This window comes from Squalius cephalus, assembly GCF_949319135.1.
Source record: "Squalius cephalus genome assembly, chromosome: 17".
Classification (NCBI taxonomy): Eukaryota; Metazoa; Chordata; class Actinopteri; order Cypriniformes; family Leuciscidae; genus Squalius; species Squalius cephalus.
Genome location: NC_137138.1, coordinates 7,658,061 through 7,676,865, shown reverse-complemented (window position 1 = coordinate 7,676,865; position 18,805 = coordinate 7,658,061). Strand labels below are relative to the sequence as shown.

At 35.9% G+C, this 18,805-nt stretch overlaps 1 protein-coding gene across 1 annotated transcript in view; it reads right to left on the bottom strand.

Annotated features, from left to right (window-relative positions):
* Window positions 1-13,460, bottom strand: part of ap3b1a (adaptor related protein complex 3 subunit beta 1a) — a 59,041-nt gene extending 45,581 nt beyond the window's left edge. The window contains exons 1-6 of the mRNA XM_079847957.1: window positions 13,123-13,460; window positions 4,853-4,928; window positions 4,679-4,753; window positions 2,777-2,872; window positions 2,041-2,201; window positions 1,897-1,963 (exon numbers count right to left, since the gene is read on the bottom strand). Of these exons, the coding sequence (XP_079704083.1) occupies window positions 1,897-1,963; window positions 2,041-2,201; window positions 2,777-2,872; window positions 4,679-4,753; window positions 4,853-4,928; window positions 13,123-13,259 (612 nt within the window). The 5' untranslated portion in view covers window positions 13,260-13,460. The remainder of the gene's footprint in view (window positions 1-1,896; window positions 1,964-2,040; window positions 2,202-2,776; window positions 2,873-4,678; window positions 4,754-4,852; window positions 4,929-13,122) is intronic.
* Between the last annotated feature and the right edge of the window lie 5,345 nt (window positions 13,461-18,805).

Here is an 18,805-nt window from a genome sequence, read left to right as displayed (position 1 = left end):
AAAAAAACTATACATATTTCACAGCAGCCATGAATTAGTGAAAAATAAATATACTAAAATGTATTTGAAATACATTTATTTAATGCTAAGTATACTACAAATACATTTACATATGTATGTACTTCATATAAATACCCTGCAATTGCACTTTTGGTATACTAAACTGATATACTTCAAGTCTGCTCAATTGGAAAAACTTATTTTGTACTTAATGCACTTCAGTTATCCGGACATAATGCTGAAGTTCAACTCAAGATATACTTAGGAATGGAACTATGGCAACTATTCCAAACCTGTATGAATATCTTTCTTCTGCTGAACACAAAAGATGATATTCATATTTAGGTGAACTATCCCTTTAAAACTGATGGGTAAAATGTACACTCCTTCATCTACTGAGGTAACAGTTGTTTTTTTGGTCTATCTTTCTATTTACGGTTCATCTTTAGCCTTCTTCTCCCCATCTTTCTGTTCCCATATTACCCAACAAGATCTCCAAGGTAAACTCCATCCACCATCAACAAAGCTCTTACACACACACCATCAACAAAGCTCTTACTTACACACACCTCATCAACAAACCTCTGCTATCTCTGCTGCTTGACAAGACCTTAATGGAAAAATCACACTAAGCAAATGGTTCCTCTAATAACAATAAATTTCCTGTAAAATTATGAAGGGTACAGGACGTTTCCCTGGATCCATTTTGTCATGAATTCTAATTAAGGCCGGGCGTACTGACGGGAGAGGAAACAGGGAATGCTGGGTCATCAGCGAGCGAGGAGAGATAGAGAGAGATGCTGGAACGCCGTCGCTGTGATTGATGCTATGCTTGCCGGTCACACTGAAGACACACACATGCGTACTCATATTTCTTGAGCAGGAACACAAATCGCAGTGAGCTTCCTGTACACACTTACACACTGGAAGCTCAAAGAGATGTCTATTACTGTATGTCACAATAAACTTTTACCAGTGCATATTCGGGAAGCTCTACAGGTGAAATACAGCTCTGCACTAAAAGCCTATGAGGATAAAAAAAACATGACAACGTGAGCTGAAACCCCACATCATGAGCAGACGTAATTCAGATCTGAAGCTGAGCATGCTTTATGATAATGCATCGCTGAGACTTTGTCCTATTGGGGATATTGTGAGGTCAGAAAGCGTTTATTTTACTGTGAGTATTGTTTCAGATAGAGAGAAGAATAGAGATAGGGAGGTGAGATAGGAAGGAATGTGGTGTTGTTGCACCATCTGCTGGTTAAGAGCTGTAAATGAAAAGTGTAAATCAATGCACTGGGTTGGATTAGTTTAATTCAATTCAGCTCATTTGTTTAACACCGCTTACAATATACATTGTGCCGCTTAACTCAAACACACGTCACAGTAGCGAAGAAAAGACTATCGCAACTTCCGTTTCATGCCGACTTAAATGAGAATGGATGGACTTCAGTTAAAACAGATCTGCTTCATTATTCAACACAATTATAATATACACTCTGATTATTTTCATCACTGTGAGAATTAAATCACAACCCCATATAGTCACCCCAGAGAACTACATATTCCTCTCTTTCTGTAGAGTAGCTTGTTATGTATAGGCTTAAAAAAAACTCCTCAAAAGTGGAACAAAAATAGAAATATTTCGAATTTTTAAGTTAGCCATTCTAAGACATCATTTAATTAGTAATGAATTCATTTTAAATAAAAAATAAAAACAGGAACAACTATTCATTTAAAAAAAACATGCATTTTAAGTGCAAAACAGACCATTTAATTCTATTAAATCTCAATTATGTGTACAATTAATTAGCTACTTTTAACTAGCAAGATTATAGTAATAGCTAGAGAATAGAAAAACTGGTTGTGTTTGTGTGTGTCGAGTTATTTTACCGTGCTTTTGTCTTTCAGGAGTTTCTCAATCACTTCGATCAGATGCTCCTTCTGATCAGGGTCCAGGCTGGAAACAAAAAAAACAGAGACCTCTGTAAAACACCCTCATTCATTAGCATTCAGCTGTATGAATGTGTAGATTACCTGTAGAGTTTCTGAATGGCGTGAGCGGCGGTTTTCCGGACGTAAGGTGAAAGGTCGGTGGATGATTCTTTGATGGCCAGCATCATGATGGGGACGATGATGGGAACTCTGATACTGGACAGGACCCTGAGAGCGCTCGCTCTGATCAGCTGATTTGGATCCTACACACACACAAATGACGAAAATTTGTTAAATTAGTGCTAATCTAAAATACAGGCAAAATTGCTATTCTATGCAAAAAGGGGCTGAACATAATGGGAGGAGACTATAGCTATATAAAATAGGGGAGGGGGGGGGGGAATCAAACATTTTCTTATTGTACATCAATATGGCTATAAAATGATAATAATAATTATTATAATCTTAACTATTATTATCTTTATCACTAAAAAAAATATGAAAATTACTAAAACACTAAATATTGCTATTGTACAAAATAAAAAGTTAATATTATAATAATTTTATTGTAACACTTTACAATAAGGTTACATTTGTTAACATTAATGTATGAACTAATAGCAACTAACCATGAGCAGTTTATTTGTTACTGTAAGCATTAATCTTTGTTAATGTTAGTTAATAAAAATGCTAGTGTTAGTGTTAACTAATGAAACCTTATTGCAAAGTGTTACCAATTTTATTTTACATAACTGTAAAATTACTATACTAATATTTATGGCTGTTTTAATTCATTTTCAAATGTTAAACCACTGAAGATGAAAGGGGCGGGACTTACCTTGAGGGCCCGCTGGAAGGTGCTGATTGACAGGAGGGCGAGATCCTGCTGTTCCTCTGCATACCGGACCAGGTACACGTACACCAGCTTCTTCAGCTAAAGCATACACGCACAAATGCACAAAATATTAAATACAAAATAAAAAATATAAAAACAATCCAGCTTTTGTGGGTTCATTTGCATTTGTTTGTGTTATAGTTTCCTACTAAAACACTTGAGGAAAGAAACACAAAACTTTAAGAAGCAGATAATCAAGCATCATCCAATCCCAAACTCATTTTTCATCTTAATAACTCGGAGACTCTATCATGAAACAGTCTGATCTGCTTGTGCTCAAAGGTGAAGGGTCAAAGGTCGGCCCTCCGTTTAATTGCGTCCAGCTCTCGAGGTGACGAGAGGTCATTAGCGATCAGGGAGTCACGGCAACGCATTCCATCATCATCACCACAGCGATTACCAGCCAAATGGAAAAACATCACTCACTTCATAAAGAGAGACATTACCCATCTGCCCCTCTGGTTAATCACATTTACATACAGCGGCCTGCTGATCAGGGATTGGAGCATCCGTGCGCATGTTAATTAGACAGCGGCTAAATGAACCGCTGGCATTTATGAAACAGAATTATATGAGGAACAGAGGGCTTGTTTTTTCACGCAAGTTTGTTGTTGATAGGTCGTTTGAAATAGGGACACAAGGAGCACAAAGAAAAGTGCTATTCTAATTTGTTTGCCAAATCTTTAATAAATCCTAAGAAGTCTGTGAATTAAACCAGGGGTTTTCAAACTGAGGATGTGCCAGGGGATCCATCGGAGATGTTCAGAGGAAAACATAAAAGGCAATTAAAATAAGTAATAAAGTAAATTAAAAAATAATAAATTAAATTAAAAGTAATAAAATAACAGTGATAAAGCTAAATAAAAGTAGTAATACAATTAAATAATAAATACAAAAATAATAAAGTTAAAACTAAAATAAAAAAATAAGACATATCATTCACCTTCAAAACAAACTAAAAATAAACTAAATATTGTATTAAGTAATTATTTGAGGATAATGTAAGAGGATGCTCATATTTCTGGGGGTCATGGCATCAAAAAGTTTAAAACATGATGGTGTAATTTAACAATTGCTTTAGAGAAAAAGAGCAGATAAAATGATTTTTATGCCATAACATAATTAAACCCCCAAAAATAATAATATCAATAATGAACATTTTACTGAAATTCATTTAATCGTTACTTCTATAGCATATTCTGTTCAGCTTGTCTCAGTTAGCAACAAGCGGGGTGGAGCTTATTGAAGGGTCGGCTGAGTGTGTGTGTGTGTGTGTGTGTGTGTGTGTGTAACCCTGCATTGAGTGGACCAATGGTTTCAGCTATAACACCTGTCGTCTCGTATAAGTGTGTGTGTGTGTGTGTGTGTGTGTGTGTGTGTGTGTGTGTGTGTGTGTGTGTGTGTGTGTGTGTGGATCAATGCCAGAGTCCCCGTGTCTCTGAGCTCCAGAGGGCGGCAGCATTCGGCACACAGCTGCCCAGTGCGGAGCGTCAGACGTGGGGGAGACAGAGAGAACGTGACTGGACCCCTAGACCACCAATTACACAGCGGCCCCTCAAAACACCAGCCGTCCTCTTCAGCCTGGACGTTTTTCCCAACCACCTCTCATGTCTTTCCATCATCCTGTCTTCTTTCCATCTAAACATTCATTCTTCATCAACAAGGGCTTCCCTGTCAGATGCCTGATCAAAAATAGCCCCCTGTCCACAGAGGTCCTCACAACTGTCGAACGATTTTCACTCTCAAATCAAACCAGAGCAAAGAACTTGAGGAAAACTGATTCAACACATTTTTGCATGTTGTGTGCAGTTTTGAGCATGTCAAGTGTTTTAAATCTTTTCTTACCTCAATGTTTTTACTTGCAACGTTCTTCACCACTGCTGGAAAAAGTTCAGATGCATTCTTACCCTTGGCAATCAACTGATAAGAGAGATGAAAATGAAGAATGAAGCATCACACTGATGTAGTCATTTTAAATATGATCTTAATACGAGACCTCGGCCTCCCAGAATGACCTACCCCGACTATCCTCTTCATAGCCTCCAGCTTCAGAGACTCTTTGCTGTTTTCCAGCATCTCCTTCAGATCTTCATTTCTGCAGAGAAACAGATGATTCAGTGTTACAGTAACTCACGTTTAAACACCTAGGATGAACCATTTGAGTCACTGACATTCAACATTACAATGATAGAGTTTTACTGATGAAATGAGAGTAGATCTGTCAATTCAGTTCAACTGAATGAATTTATTCTTAGTTAACATTCAGATATTTTATTTAGTAAAAAAAAATTATATATCTGTATTACCCCTATAAATCCCCTATACCCCTATATATATATATATATATATATATATATATATATATATATATATATATATATATATATATATATATATATATATATATATATATATATATATACACACACACACACACACACACACATACAGTATATATATATACTAGGGCTGTCAAACGATTAATCGCATCCAAAATAAAAGTTTGTGTTTACATAATATATGTGTGTGTATGGAGTATAATTATTTTCTATATATAAATACACACATGCATATATATTTAAGAAAAATTTGTTATTTATATATAAAATATTTATATATAATATAAATATATATACACAGTATATACATGCAAATATTTCTTAAATATATACATGCATGTGTGTGTATTTATATATAGAAAATAATTATACACACCGTACACACACATATATTATGTAAAAACAAACTTTTATTTTGGATGCGATTAATCGTTTGACAGCCCTAATATATTATATATATATATATATATATATATATATATATATATATATATATATATATATATATATATATATATATATATATATATATATATATACAGTATATACAGTATATACTATCTATACAATAATATATACTAGCACAGGGCCATATGGGTCAGGTACTGAAATTTGAAAATGATTTACCTGCATGTCATGACATTAACTAACATCACAGAACCATGAACCTAGAAATGTTGTGTTAAATTATTGAAATATTACCTAAGTTAAATACTTTAGGTCAGTCATTTTGCTGACAAATACATTTAGGAATCCCTGGCCTACAGCACCAAAAACACAGAATTCATGAAATCATCTCCATTCAAGCAGATGGATGACAGTCAGACATATTAGATTAGTCTGTGTGGATGCTCGTCATTCCTCTGTCCGTACAACTCTGTCATTTACATAGATACCATGTGAGAGGCACGTTCTTCAGACAATTAATGACATTTGCAATCATGTCAGATGACTATAATTTAAGCAAAAGGAAGTGGATTATAAAGAGGTTCATACCGTCATGTGAGTGTTTGAATGAATGAATTAATTAATGAATGAATGAATTAATGAATGAATGAATGAATGAATAAGTCGACAAGCTAATAAACAGACAGGTTATATTTCGACTTTGAAAATAAAGAAGCAAAGGAAGGAAATCACTGAAAATCACTAGATCTGTGCCTATTTTTTATACTTCAGAAACAAATTCCTTGTTTCAAAGTGATTTAATCTTGCTGGGCATGAAAATCATGACTTTTATTTCCAGAAAACAGGTTTTCTTGGCTTTACTTGAGCATTTCTCATACCCTCTGTTTGGTTTCTCCCCATTACCACTGCTGTGGTTGTTGGTCAGAGCCTGTTCCTCCGAGCTGACGTCTGATTTTAGCGTGAGTTGAAGGTTCTCGGCGGAGACGAGAGCGGTCCGCAGCGCTCCAGCGGCCTCCAAACGCAAGCTACCCAATCCTCCGTTCATCTTAGACATGTACAGAATTACTAAAACCACAAACCACAGTGGTAGAGAAGGTCAAGATGATCAAAAAAAAAACTGGATGCGTTAGAAGAGCCATTTATCTGTCCATCACAAGAGGTTTCTCAGACCTCGCTCATCTTTGTAAATCCATGAAGAAACCATCCAAACAGGATTACAAGATCGATCATTTCTTCAAATCAACCCAGAAGACCAGGTCTCAGAAGCAAAAGCCTAGAGAAAGTTTGACGGGATGAAAGACAACGTCTACAGGTTCCTTTCTCTCCACCGATGCCGTCGAGAGGACCAGAGAGGGACAAGATAGCACTATCCTCCAGTCTGACTCAATCATCTGGTTACTGGCCACGTGCAGCAGTCGCACAACCATCCAGTGTGACCATCACACATTAATTAAATCCATGAGCGCTGAGAGACCAGCGAGGTTACAATGGTTCACTCTTATCATAGAATGAAGCCTGAATTCCCTCTGTTTCCATCCCAGTTCTCCTGATATATGGTCAGTTGCTTCTTGCTTTTGGTTCTCCGTTAGAGTATGATAAAGTCTCAGGTCTCGATTAGGTTGAGAGATGCTCAATCTCAGCAGATCCAAAGCTTGCAAGTTGCGTCCTTTTGAGTGCCAGATGTGACTAGCCAAACTCGGAAGAGGGTAAAAGGGGGGAAAAAGTCCAGCGAGGTCAAAACAAGGCTGGAGGGTGTTCCTGATGTCTGAAACTATCAGGAATGCTCAAATCAAATTAAAATGATCAACTAGATCCAGAGCTTACAAGTTGGGTCCCTTTGAGTGCCAGTTGTGAATAGTAGCCAAACTGAGAAGTGGGTAAAATGTAAAGGAAGTCCAGCGAGGTCAAAACAAAAAGGCTGGAGAGCCGACTCCAGCTGAGGTATTTCTTTGCGGGAGCGGTCGCATCCCTTCAGAGGAAGCATGGAGGCTCTTATCTTCAACCCAAGACTTTCATCACCTCTGCAGAACTGCGTTTGCTTGTGTTCGTAGTTCACGGCAGGTCTGCTTATTCTGATAACGTGAAACTTCCTCTGCCAACCAAGGGAACAAAATATAACAAGTCTGAAACAAAAGTCAAATCCAAATAGTGAACTGGAGGCAGGAGCGGGAAGAATATTTTACGCACATGGCCAGGCAATGTGTTTTTTTTATGTGAAGACCATATTCAACTGGTTGAAAACACTGGATTGAATCTGTTGGATTTGAAAAAGTAACCACTTTCACACAAGCAGTAATTTAGTAAAAAGTCATTATTTACCCTCATGTCGTTGTAAACCTGTAAGCCATTTACACTGGTGATAGTAAACGCAGGCTTTTAAGCTGCAAATTTACGCAAGTCATTATTTACTCATAATCTTCCCTTCCAAGTGAGCTGTTAACTCAAGAACTGCTGCAAATGACTCAGTGAATCAATGAGTTTAACCAGAAAACAGAAGCAGTGAACACAATCATTATTTATTTTGAGCTAAATGTAAGGGGTTTGAGCTAGTTCACAAAATGGATTTAAAGGTGCTCTTAAAGCGGTCACGCGTTTTCTAGGCCGAAACATTTTTTGTCACATACAGCAAACATCTCCTCACTATCCGCTAGCCGCCTGTCCCCTGAACACACTGTAAAAAACGCGGTCTCTGTAGACAGCCCAGGCTCCACAAACGATAACAAAAACAAACTGGCCCAGCCTGGACCACGAATCATAACAAACAGTGTTCCAGCCAATAATCGACAAGAATGATTTGGGGATGGGGGTCAGTGCGTGTGCACATGAAGGGGGGTGTGGAGGAGAGAGAAGCATGAAGAGGGAAGTTAGCTAGAGGAGAGATGTCCTAGACAACGACTAACGTTAGAATTATATTCTCTTGAATTTTGGGAGAAGGAACGCACAAAGTCCCGAATTTACATCGGAAAAGCACGGAAGGGAGGGGGAGGGGACGGGATGAGGAGGAGGGAGGGCTGAGCTAGCCTCCGTTTTGTTTGACAATACTTTGAACGTCAACGAGAAGTGACGTCACCCAACATCACTTAGAGCGCCTTTAAACGATTCGTTCATGAACTGATCTGATTTGTTCACAAACTTGCGTTCATCTCACTGACTCACTGAACATGTTTGTGAATGAAAGTGGTCCGTATGATATTTTGCGTCTTCTAAAGTCGTATAAAAAGCTTTGTTAGAGGAAAAGAAAAAAACTGAATTTGTTATTCTCTGAAAAAATTCCATCCAGTGACTAGTTCCATCTCGACTCAAGAACTGATGCAAATGACTCGGTGAATCAAGGAGTTCAACCAGAGAACAGAAGCAGTAAACAAATCATTATTTTGAGTTGGTTTTCATAATTGGGCCTGTCCAAATAATACCCTCACTTGAGGTCTGTGCACTTGGCCACTTGTCTACTTATTACGTATATCCGGAGTTTGGCTATAGTGTTCAAGCGGGAATGAAGACCGCAAGTGTTTTAAGATTTTTGTTACACAAAACTATCAAATGACTTGAAATACGACGCATGAGTTGTATAGACTACTTTTATTATGTTTTTTGTCCATTTTGGAGCTGAGAGCACAATCAATCATATGGAAAAAAGACCCGTGTAGATATCTTCTATATCATCACAATTTAAATCTAATATATCTAACGTTTTGTTTCAGAGAAGAAAGTAAGTCAGACAGGTTTGGCAATTGGCACAACATATGAAGGTGAGTAAATTGACACTTTTTTTTTTTTTTTTTTGGTGAACTGTGCCTTTAAGTGTGTGTTCTCTGTGTTGTTGTCCCTGTGTGTCATTCTCAAGGCTTCTCTCTCGGTCCTCATGACTTCAGTCTCCTGCTTGCAGTCATGTGAGAGAGCCAATTCAGTTAGGCCTAAATAACATTAAGAATCCTTCCGTTATTACCCTCAACATACACACACACACAACCCATCTTAAACATCAGCTATGGCAGAAAACCATGCTCTTGAATTCAGGAAGCAGATATTAGAAAGCAAACAATACCACACACACACACAATGACCTTCTTAACAACAGAAAGAAATCCATACAATGTAGTAAGAGTGAATAAATAAAGACTAACCAGCAGTGAAGTCTATTTGCGCCATAATAAATGACCCAATTCTCATATGTCCCATCGTATTAAACAATTAACAGGCTCATTAATGCAGGAAACAGTATCAGACTTCCTGTCTAAGGAGGGAAATTTGTCATTCGGTACCATAATCGCAGGAACAGAGCTAAATGGAGTTAAGATCCCATGGGAAGAGGACATAAGGGTTGACGTCAGCCCAGTCTATGGCCTTCACAAAGAGGCTGGAGAAGACAAACACTGAGATAGTCTGGACAAATAGCAAAAACAATACAGTATGTAAATCAATCCAGTGAGATCCAGACAGCATCTTATGAAACACCTCAGTATAAAACAATAATGTTATGACCCAGGCTTAGTTTCACAACTACCTTGATGTGTACTACACCAATAGTACTCTAATATTACAGGCATACTGCCCCCTGCTGGAGGAGGACTGCAACAACCAACTGCATGAGTTTGCAAGACAAAACACAAGACTCAAAGGTTATGCTGACCACCAGAAAATTCAGATTTTTTTTAGGGATGCACAATATATCGGCCAACATATCGGTATCGGCCGATATATGTTCGTTTTAATGTAATCACCCATTATTAATGTGTCACCCTGTGGTCTGTGTGGGTCCTAATGCCCCAGTATAGTGACGGGGACACTATACTGCCAAAAGAGCACCGTCCTTCGGATGAGACGTTAAACCGAGGTCCTGACTCTCTGTGGTCATTAAAAATCCCAGGATGTCCTTCGAAAAAGAGTAGGGGTGTAACCCCGGCATCCTGGCCAAATTTGCCCCTTGGCCTCTGTCCATCATGGCCTCCTAATCATCCCCCTATACTGATTGGCTTCATCACTCTGTCTCCTCTCCACCAGTAAGCTGGTGTGTGGTGGGTGTTCTGGCGCAATATGGCTGCCGTCGCATCATCCAGGTGGATGCTGCACATTGGTGGTGGTTGAGGAGATTCCCCCTTTCATGTAAAGCGCTTTGAGTGCCTAGAAAAGCGCTATATAAATCTAACGAATTAATTAATCGGCCCGATAAGAAAATATGGCCAATGCATTAAAGCCGACAAATAATGGATTATTTCCTTCAGCTGACACATTTCACTGTTTGCCATGAAGTTTTTTTTAATTGCTTGAAATATGATTGGAATCACTTCAAAAGATGTTCAGCACAACTCTGTCATATAGGCTACATAAAATTACAATGAGAACATTATAATTGTGTGCTTGGGACATGGCTTTTAATGGTGAGACTTTTATTTTTGTAATCAGGCTCTTACAATTTCTTCTTTTTTTTTTTAAACTGGATTTAGATTTATCGGCCAATATATCGGATATCGCCTTTCAAATATAAAGAATGATCTGTATCGGCCGAAATGTTCATATCGGTGCATCCCTAGTTTTTTAAGCAATATATTTTTAAGTTTGTTAGTCTTACTGAAGCAAGACTATCAAACACACACATTATGTTTTGCATATTCCACAAAACCTCATCTATTATGTCAACCAGGTAGATTAACAATATATTGGTGACAACTTTTGCATCAACAATGAAAAATACATGACACAAAAGCAATCATTTAAAGGGATAGCTCACCCAAAAATAAAAATTCATCATTTACTCATCCTCGTTTCAAAAAGAGATATTTTGAAGTATGTTGGTAACCAAACATTTCTGGGGTGAACAATCCCTTTAACCTGTTAAGCTTCACCAGTGCGTCGGCGCACTGAAGCGTTTTTTATTTATTTAATTCAAAGTTACTATCAGATTTAATGTTATACCTTGACAAACTATACATCATTAAAAAGATATAAGACTCAAGTTTCAGTATTTGACCACTATTGTATTCTGAGAAACTCATAGTGACAGTTATGTCTTAATTTGTGTCAGGAGTTATGAAATGAAAAAATGAGTCGATACCTTTAATATGAATTATGCGCGTCAGCCGCTCCCATTCATAAAAAACTCTGTGCTGTCGTCATGACAGCGATACACAAAACAACGTCCCTCAGGGCTTTAGCTCAAAAATGTGCAGATTTGGAGAAATATTGATAGATTCTTTTAGATTCACATCATATTTCTATAGACAGGAATAATATTTATTGAATTTATACCCAAATGCGTCAATGTAATCTTTATGAGCGTTTGGTATTCTAATTCACAGTGTTTTCAATTCATACCAATAGCCTGAGGGCGCTATATGCACAGTAATATAGTCCATATATAGAACATGAAGAAGAGCCATGATCATGTGACATTCTAGGAAGCCTCGAACACACACACAGCTAACAGAGATCGGCTGTAATCATGCAGATAAAAGATGTTTTGAAGACAATAAACATGATTGCAATGATATCTGATTTGCCTGTGTTCTTCAAGCCATGCCAGGTATTTTTATAATAATAGATTATATTTATAATGTAATGCTAATCTATATAGACTTCATCATTGTGCATAATACTATCAAATAATATATTTTCTGTCTGATTTTTTTATCTGAAGCTAAATTAGATCACAGAAGATTATTTAAAACATTCGGCTTGAGTTATAAAGTACGTTTTGAGCATAAATATGGTTTTAATCTCATATATTGTCGTGTATTGATGGTGTGCTAAGCTAACATGCTAGCTAGCCCTAACTGTTAGTCACATGACATGGTCTTGAAAAACATTTAACTAAATACAGAGTTTTGGGCTTATTATCTTCAGATTTTAAACATAAAATGTTTAGACATGTGGCTTTAGCTGTAGTGCATTTCTAGATTGCTCCAGTGCCAATTTCAATTTTATTTTCATGAGGATGTTTCATAAAAAATAATTTCTAATAACTTTACAAAACTTTGAAGCTATTTATAACATTTTTTGTCATTACGACAATAATTAATTCTACATTTACAATAAACTGCCAGGTGTCAGCTTTCAAACGAGATCATACTTGTGCTTTTAGTACAAAGGGTTCATGAACTGTATCTGTTTTAGTTTGGGTATGTCATTTCTGGGGATTTTTCAAAAGTGGCGTTGCAGCTTAACAGGTTAAGTTCTCAAGGAATAAAACTGTATGTACATTTTCCGATGTAAAATTGTTTGTGACGACACAACAGCCCACTGAACCGAAAAGGCAAATGACAGATGTGTCAAACTTACACTGGCCTTTCAGTGATGATATCTCTATGAGACTGGCTCCAGGCAAATATTACACAGGCACTTGATCTTATCTAATAATAATATCTATCTGTGGAAACTGAAACCACAGTAAATAAAGAATTAAATCAACGTTTACTAGTATGTTTACTAGTAATTTAAGGAGCATACATAAAAACATCAGCTTCAGTAGTGTGAACGACCATGACGTAGACTGCTTCGTGCACATCTGCATCTGCGGTGTGTGTGTGTGTGTGTGTGAACTCTTACTTCTTGCAGTCAGCGCTGAAGAGGCTGAACGCGGCCCCTCCGCCGCTGATGTTGCTGTTCTCCTGCGCCGCGTCCACGCCGGACTCCACCGAGCCCTGATCGTTATACGACACACTGTTGGCGGACATCCCGAGCATTTACCCCGACTCACAGCGCTCACTACAGCAGCACAATCTTAGATATTCTCCGGTAAAGGCAGCTGTGTTTAAACAATGTAGCGCTGCTATTTTTCACTGAATGAATCGCAAGAAAAAAAACTTTTTGACTCCTGACGTGCAACTTTTCCCCTCTTCCACGCAGAGTCGGAAGTGAGCTGGAGTCACATGACCGTCACATGACGGCAGCGTGACGTAGATCAAACACACACATCACGCTTCATTCCCCCTTTCCTTTACATTGCGTACAATGTATATTTATGCTTTTTTAAAATAATGTACAATTGAATGTGTGTGGTATATAAAAGGGAGGGAGGAACATTGGAAAAAAATAGAGGACTCAAGGCATTTTTCTTTTTTTTTCTTTTCTTTTTTCAACCTGAAGAGGGCAACATGTTTCTACACCATATATTGCAGTAGAATTAAAACACTTTATACCCAAATTTCAAAAAATGTACTCGAATCAATGAACAGCACTAATAAAGCCCCAGTCTTACAAATCATTAACTAAAAAAAGTTGTTTTAGGGTTTAGTTACCCTTTAATATCTGTTGTGAGTTGTAAACGTGTGTGTATTTACTTTTGCATATTTTTTTTTTCAATTATAAAAAAGAAAATCTTCTCTCCACGTTCATAAAAATGAAAATTTTCTCACTTTAAAAATGATTTCAAGCTTTATTGTACTGTTTTGCATAATTGCATAAGTAAAAAGGTAATTTGCTTATAACATTGAATGATGTTGTATAAAGTGGCACTGGTTTGTTATATTTTATTATTTTTATTCTTTACTTCTGAATTAATATTTCTCAGTAGTCTATATACTTCTTGGATTATGGCATTAATAAAGCATTCTCCCTTCTCTCCTGTTCTATGATTATATATATATATATATATATATATATATATATATATATATATATATATATATATATATATATATATATATATATAATCTATCTATCTATCTATCTATCTATCTATATATATATATATATATATATATATATATATGTGTGTGTGTGTGCGTGTGTGTGTGTATGTATATATATTTAGCTATTTTTATTCCTTTGTATACATTTCTTTTTCATCGCATTTGTATCGCATGTCATTATCCACATTAGTTATTAATTATGTTATACAAGCTTTCAAACTATCAGAGGACTCTTTCTGTTTTTAGATGTTCCTTTTTTATTATTAATAATCTCATTTTATGATCCTAATTAATTATTAAACATAGCCCCTGAACGTTCTCTCAAACTCTTTGTATTTTTATATTTGTCTTTATTAATTATTTAACAGAACATTTAACTTTCTTAAAAGACCAGATAATATTTTGTCAGCCCCTTACACACATAAAGTACTGTGATGGTACTATGGTATAATGATGTATCAGATGGAAATACCGTGGTACTTTGATGTAGGCTACTGAATGATTGATTGCCACCATTGCTTTTAATCAACGAATTTCCATGATTTTTCAAAGACTTTTCCAGATATTCTGATTACTAGTTAAAAAATAATAATAATAATTGAGAAAATATCCAGATAATATGACATATAATATATTAATTATGTACGTTCAACGTATGGTTCTTTCGGTAATAACCGCAGTGATGCATCATTTTCCTATTATCTCTGTAAAGCTGCTTTCAAACAATCTGTACTGTCTAAAGCGCTTTATAAATAAAGGTGACTTGAGTTGAACTGATGCTCACAATAACCAGCAGAGGACGACAAATCCTGATTAAAATGTTAGCAGGCGTCTAGTTTGGTCATGGTGCTGCTTCTGATCTGAAAGTCAGTGTAAGTTATGCTTGTTAAATCCATCTCTACATCAACATAAGTGGCCCATTAACTACAGGAACAAAAACTTGACTTTCTAACTTTACTATCAGCAAGTAGACAAAACTATGAAAGCTCATTTCTGCCATGCACATATAACCCTTAGACTTAGTATGTCTTAATTATGTCTAAATCAAATAATTATTATGAGATAAAAAGTTGAAGATATGACATACTAAGTAAATTGACATTAAAAGTCATAATTAATATATAACAAGTCAAAATTATGACATACGGGCCTGGTTGCACAGACAGGGTTTAGATTAAGCCAGGATTAGGCCTTAGTTCAATTAGGACATTATAGCTTTAGAAAAAAAAAAAAAAACTTTACTGGTGTGCATCTTCGAGACAAAACAATGGCACTGACATATTTTAAGATATATATATATATATATATATCTGTGCAAGTTGCTTTCAGTTAAAACAGCTCAAACATTCATTTTAGTCTGGGACTATAAGCCAATTCTGTGAAACCGGGGGGGACAGTCAAATATTAGAAAGTCATAATTTAGATGTTTTGTCTCATAATTTCGACTATTTATCTCATAATTATTACTGTCACAATTCCGACCGTATCTCACTTTTTATATTGACTTTTTAGTCAGATTTTCAACTTTTTATGCTGACTTCTTAATGTCACAATTGTGACTTTTTAAGTCACAATTTTGATTTAGCATGTCATAATTTTGATTTCTTATCTCAGAATTATCCCTTATATGCCATAATTATGATTTACCAAAACATTTGTTTTTCAGCAATGTTTTCTTCTTATGTGGCAGAAATGGTCATCCATATAAAACCCTCACCTGCTTATGCAATGTCACTTTTTTCTTTACTTCCCTTTTTTCATTTCTCCTCACTTCCACATGTTTAACCCTACACTCACCTTTCCATTGTAAAGCTTTTAGAGAAGTCAAGAGTTACTCTTTAAACCAGAGCAATCAGATCACTGTTGACCAGGTCATTGTAAAGGCACATGTTTAAAGTTCTGTGTCTGTGCCTCAGAATATCTGACACAGGTGAGGCTGGATTGGGGGATGTTTTTTTCTTTTTCTTGTAATGTTTATAGAGCAGGAGGCTAGAGGTCTAACAGTCTCAGGGTCAGTTAACAGACACATTTACAGTGAGGGAAGACAGCATCGAGCCGACGTCAAGCCTTCAGGTTCAGATTTCAGAGTGGTGCATCATGACTTCATAGATTACCTCAAAATCAATATTCATGACTGTAAAATATTTTTTAAAAAGAGTTTTAAGGGTTCACAAAGACACACACGCACGCACGCACAGGGTTTCCATGTTTTATGGGGACTTTTCATAGACATGATTTTTATACTGTACAAACTGAATATGAAGAGTTCAGATGCAAAAGCCTCTAAGTGCCATCTGAAATTTTCTTCTAGAATGATCAATTTTATCAAGCTTGTATATTTAAGTAATTTCACTTAAATTACAATTAATAGGTTTGCATTGCCATTTAAGTGAAATTATTGAACTTAAATATACAAGCTTGATAAAAATGATCACTCTAGAAGAAAATTTCAGATGGCACTTAGAGGCTTTTGCATCTGAACTCTTCATATATATATATATATATATATATATATATATATATATATATATATATATATATATATATATATATCCTAATCTCACCTCTAAACCCATATTTTTGATATGCAAAAATATTCCCTGCAGGGTTACCAGAGTCATGCTTTGAATCTACATGATCCTTGTATAGATGAGATAGAAAGGTAGATAGAGAAATACGAGAGAGAGAGAGAGAGAGAGAGAGAGAGAGAGAGAGAGAGAGAGAGAGAGAGAGAGAGAGAGAGAGAGAGAGAGAGAGAGAGAGAGAGAGAGAGAGAGAGAGAGAGAGAGAGTGTGTGTGTGTGGGGGGGGGCGAGTTTTTCCTCTGAAAGAAGCAGGAAACTGAGATGCCATTTCCTGATATTCCCGTTCATGCTTGGCAGTTTGTGCCAGAGCGATCTGACTTCAGCAGAGCTGCACATATAAACACACTGGACATTTTCTTTTCTCTTTCCCTTCAGCAGGGGTTTTCTGGAAAACACGTGAAAGATGATTTCCTGTTGTCAAAGAAATGTTCACCACTTAATCCCTGGAAAATGTTAATTTTGTTGTCTCGTGCACTGAAACCAAACGTGCAAAATGACTGACAAGCAGAGAGCCGCCTTTAAAACTTCTGATATGATTTTTGCTGTGTGATATTTCAGATTCAGTGTTTAATTTGATGTTTTATTTAAAAGTCTTGTTTTTGAGAACCACTTAATTTAGATGTTGGATTGATATGTAGGGATTAGATTTCTCTCTCTCTGTGTGTGTGTGTGTGTGTGTGTGTTTGTGTGTGTGTGTGTGTGTGTGTGTGCTGGTATTGTGTGTGAGCTTGAGTGCGCTGAAGTGTGTTTAAACAGTGATTAGCAGCTGAATGTTGATGAATTCCTGTTCAGAGATGTGGAGAAGAGAGAGCGAGACCTCAGCATTACCTCTTTATCTGTCCCTCTGTCCTCTGACCTCTGTCCTCCCTCTCTTCCTCTGGGGAATCTCAAGACTGTCCCGTCAGTTCATTCATTCTTCGCCAGTCAACCTCCAGTGCTAAAAATCACACTGTGAACACACAACACTTCATTATGCACACTAATTTTGAATACACAAAACAAACTACTTCAACTTCAAACAAAATATTCACAACACACTTCACATTAGCAACACTAATATAACAATGACTATAATGAACAATTATTGGTACACACTTGCCCTATGCACACTAACATTAACCACTTTATGCCAAAAAATATATCATTTTCAGTATTTCAATTATTTATTTATTTTTAAAATACAATTATACATATAATGGTCAAAAATATATTGCTATACAGTAGATTTTCTCATTTATTTACATAAGTGTTATTTTCAATAAGTTTTAGTTACTTATATTTGGGCATTTGTATATAAAAATCTATTAAATATATTTAATATAAAAATGTCTAAACATATTAATATAGTCCAAAATATTGGGGAAAAAATACTCAAAAAGTATTATGAGAAAGGAAAAGTATATTCTTCCTCTTTTTGGCATTGCAAATCAAATAAAGCAAACAACATACATTTAGCATGTATATTAAATATAGTTGGCCAAAAATGTTTTGCTGTATTGGTATCTAGAGTAGATGTACATACAGATGGCAGATTGTTTTTCAAAGCTGTTTTTTTTTTTTTTTTTTTTTTTTGGCAGCCATTAAAAAATGGTAGTTTGTTCTAACATACGTAATAAATGATTTTGCAAGCAAAAATATAAAATTCATTATGTTATAGTAGATAGGTCACCATTGCCATTTTATTTATCTATTTTTTGAAGACTCTGTACTGTATATTTCCATTTTCTACCAACAGGGGGAGTAATACATTTAATTATATAAGTATTGAAGGGATAGTTCCACCAAAAATGAAAATTCTGTCATCATTTACTCAACCTCAAGTTGTTCTAAATCTGTATGAGTTTCTTTATATTTTGTTGAACACAAAATAAGATATTTTTAAGAAATGTTAGTAAACAAACAGTTTCTGGTCCCCATTGACATTAAAATAAAAATGACTAAGGAAGTAAATGGGGGCAAGAAACTGAAACATTCTACAAAATATCTTCTTTTGTGTTCAGCAGAAGAAAGAAAC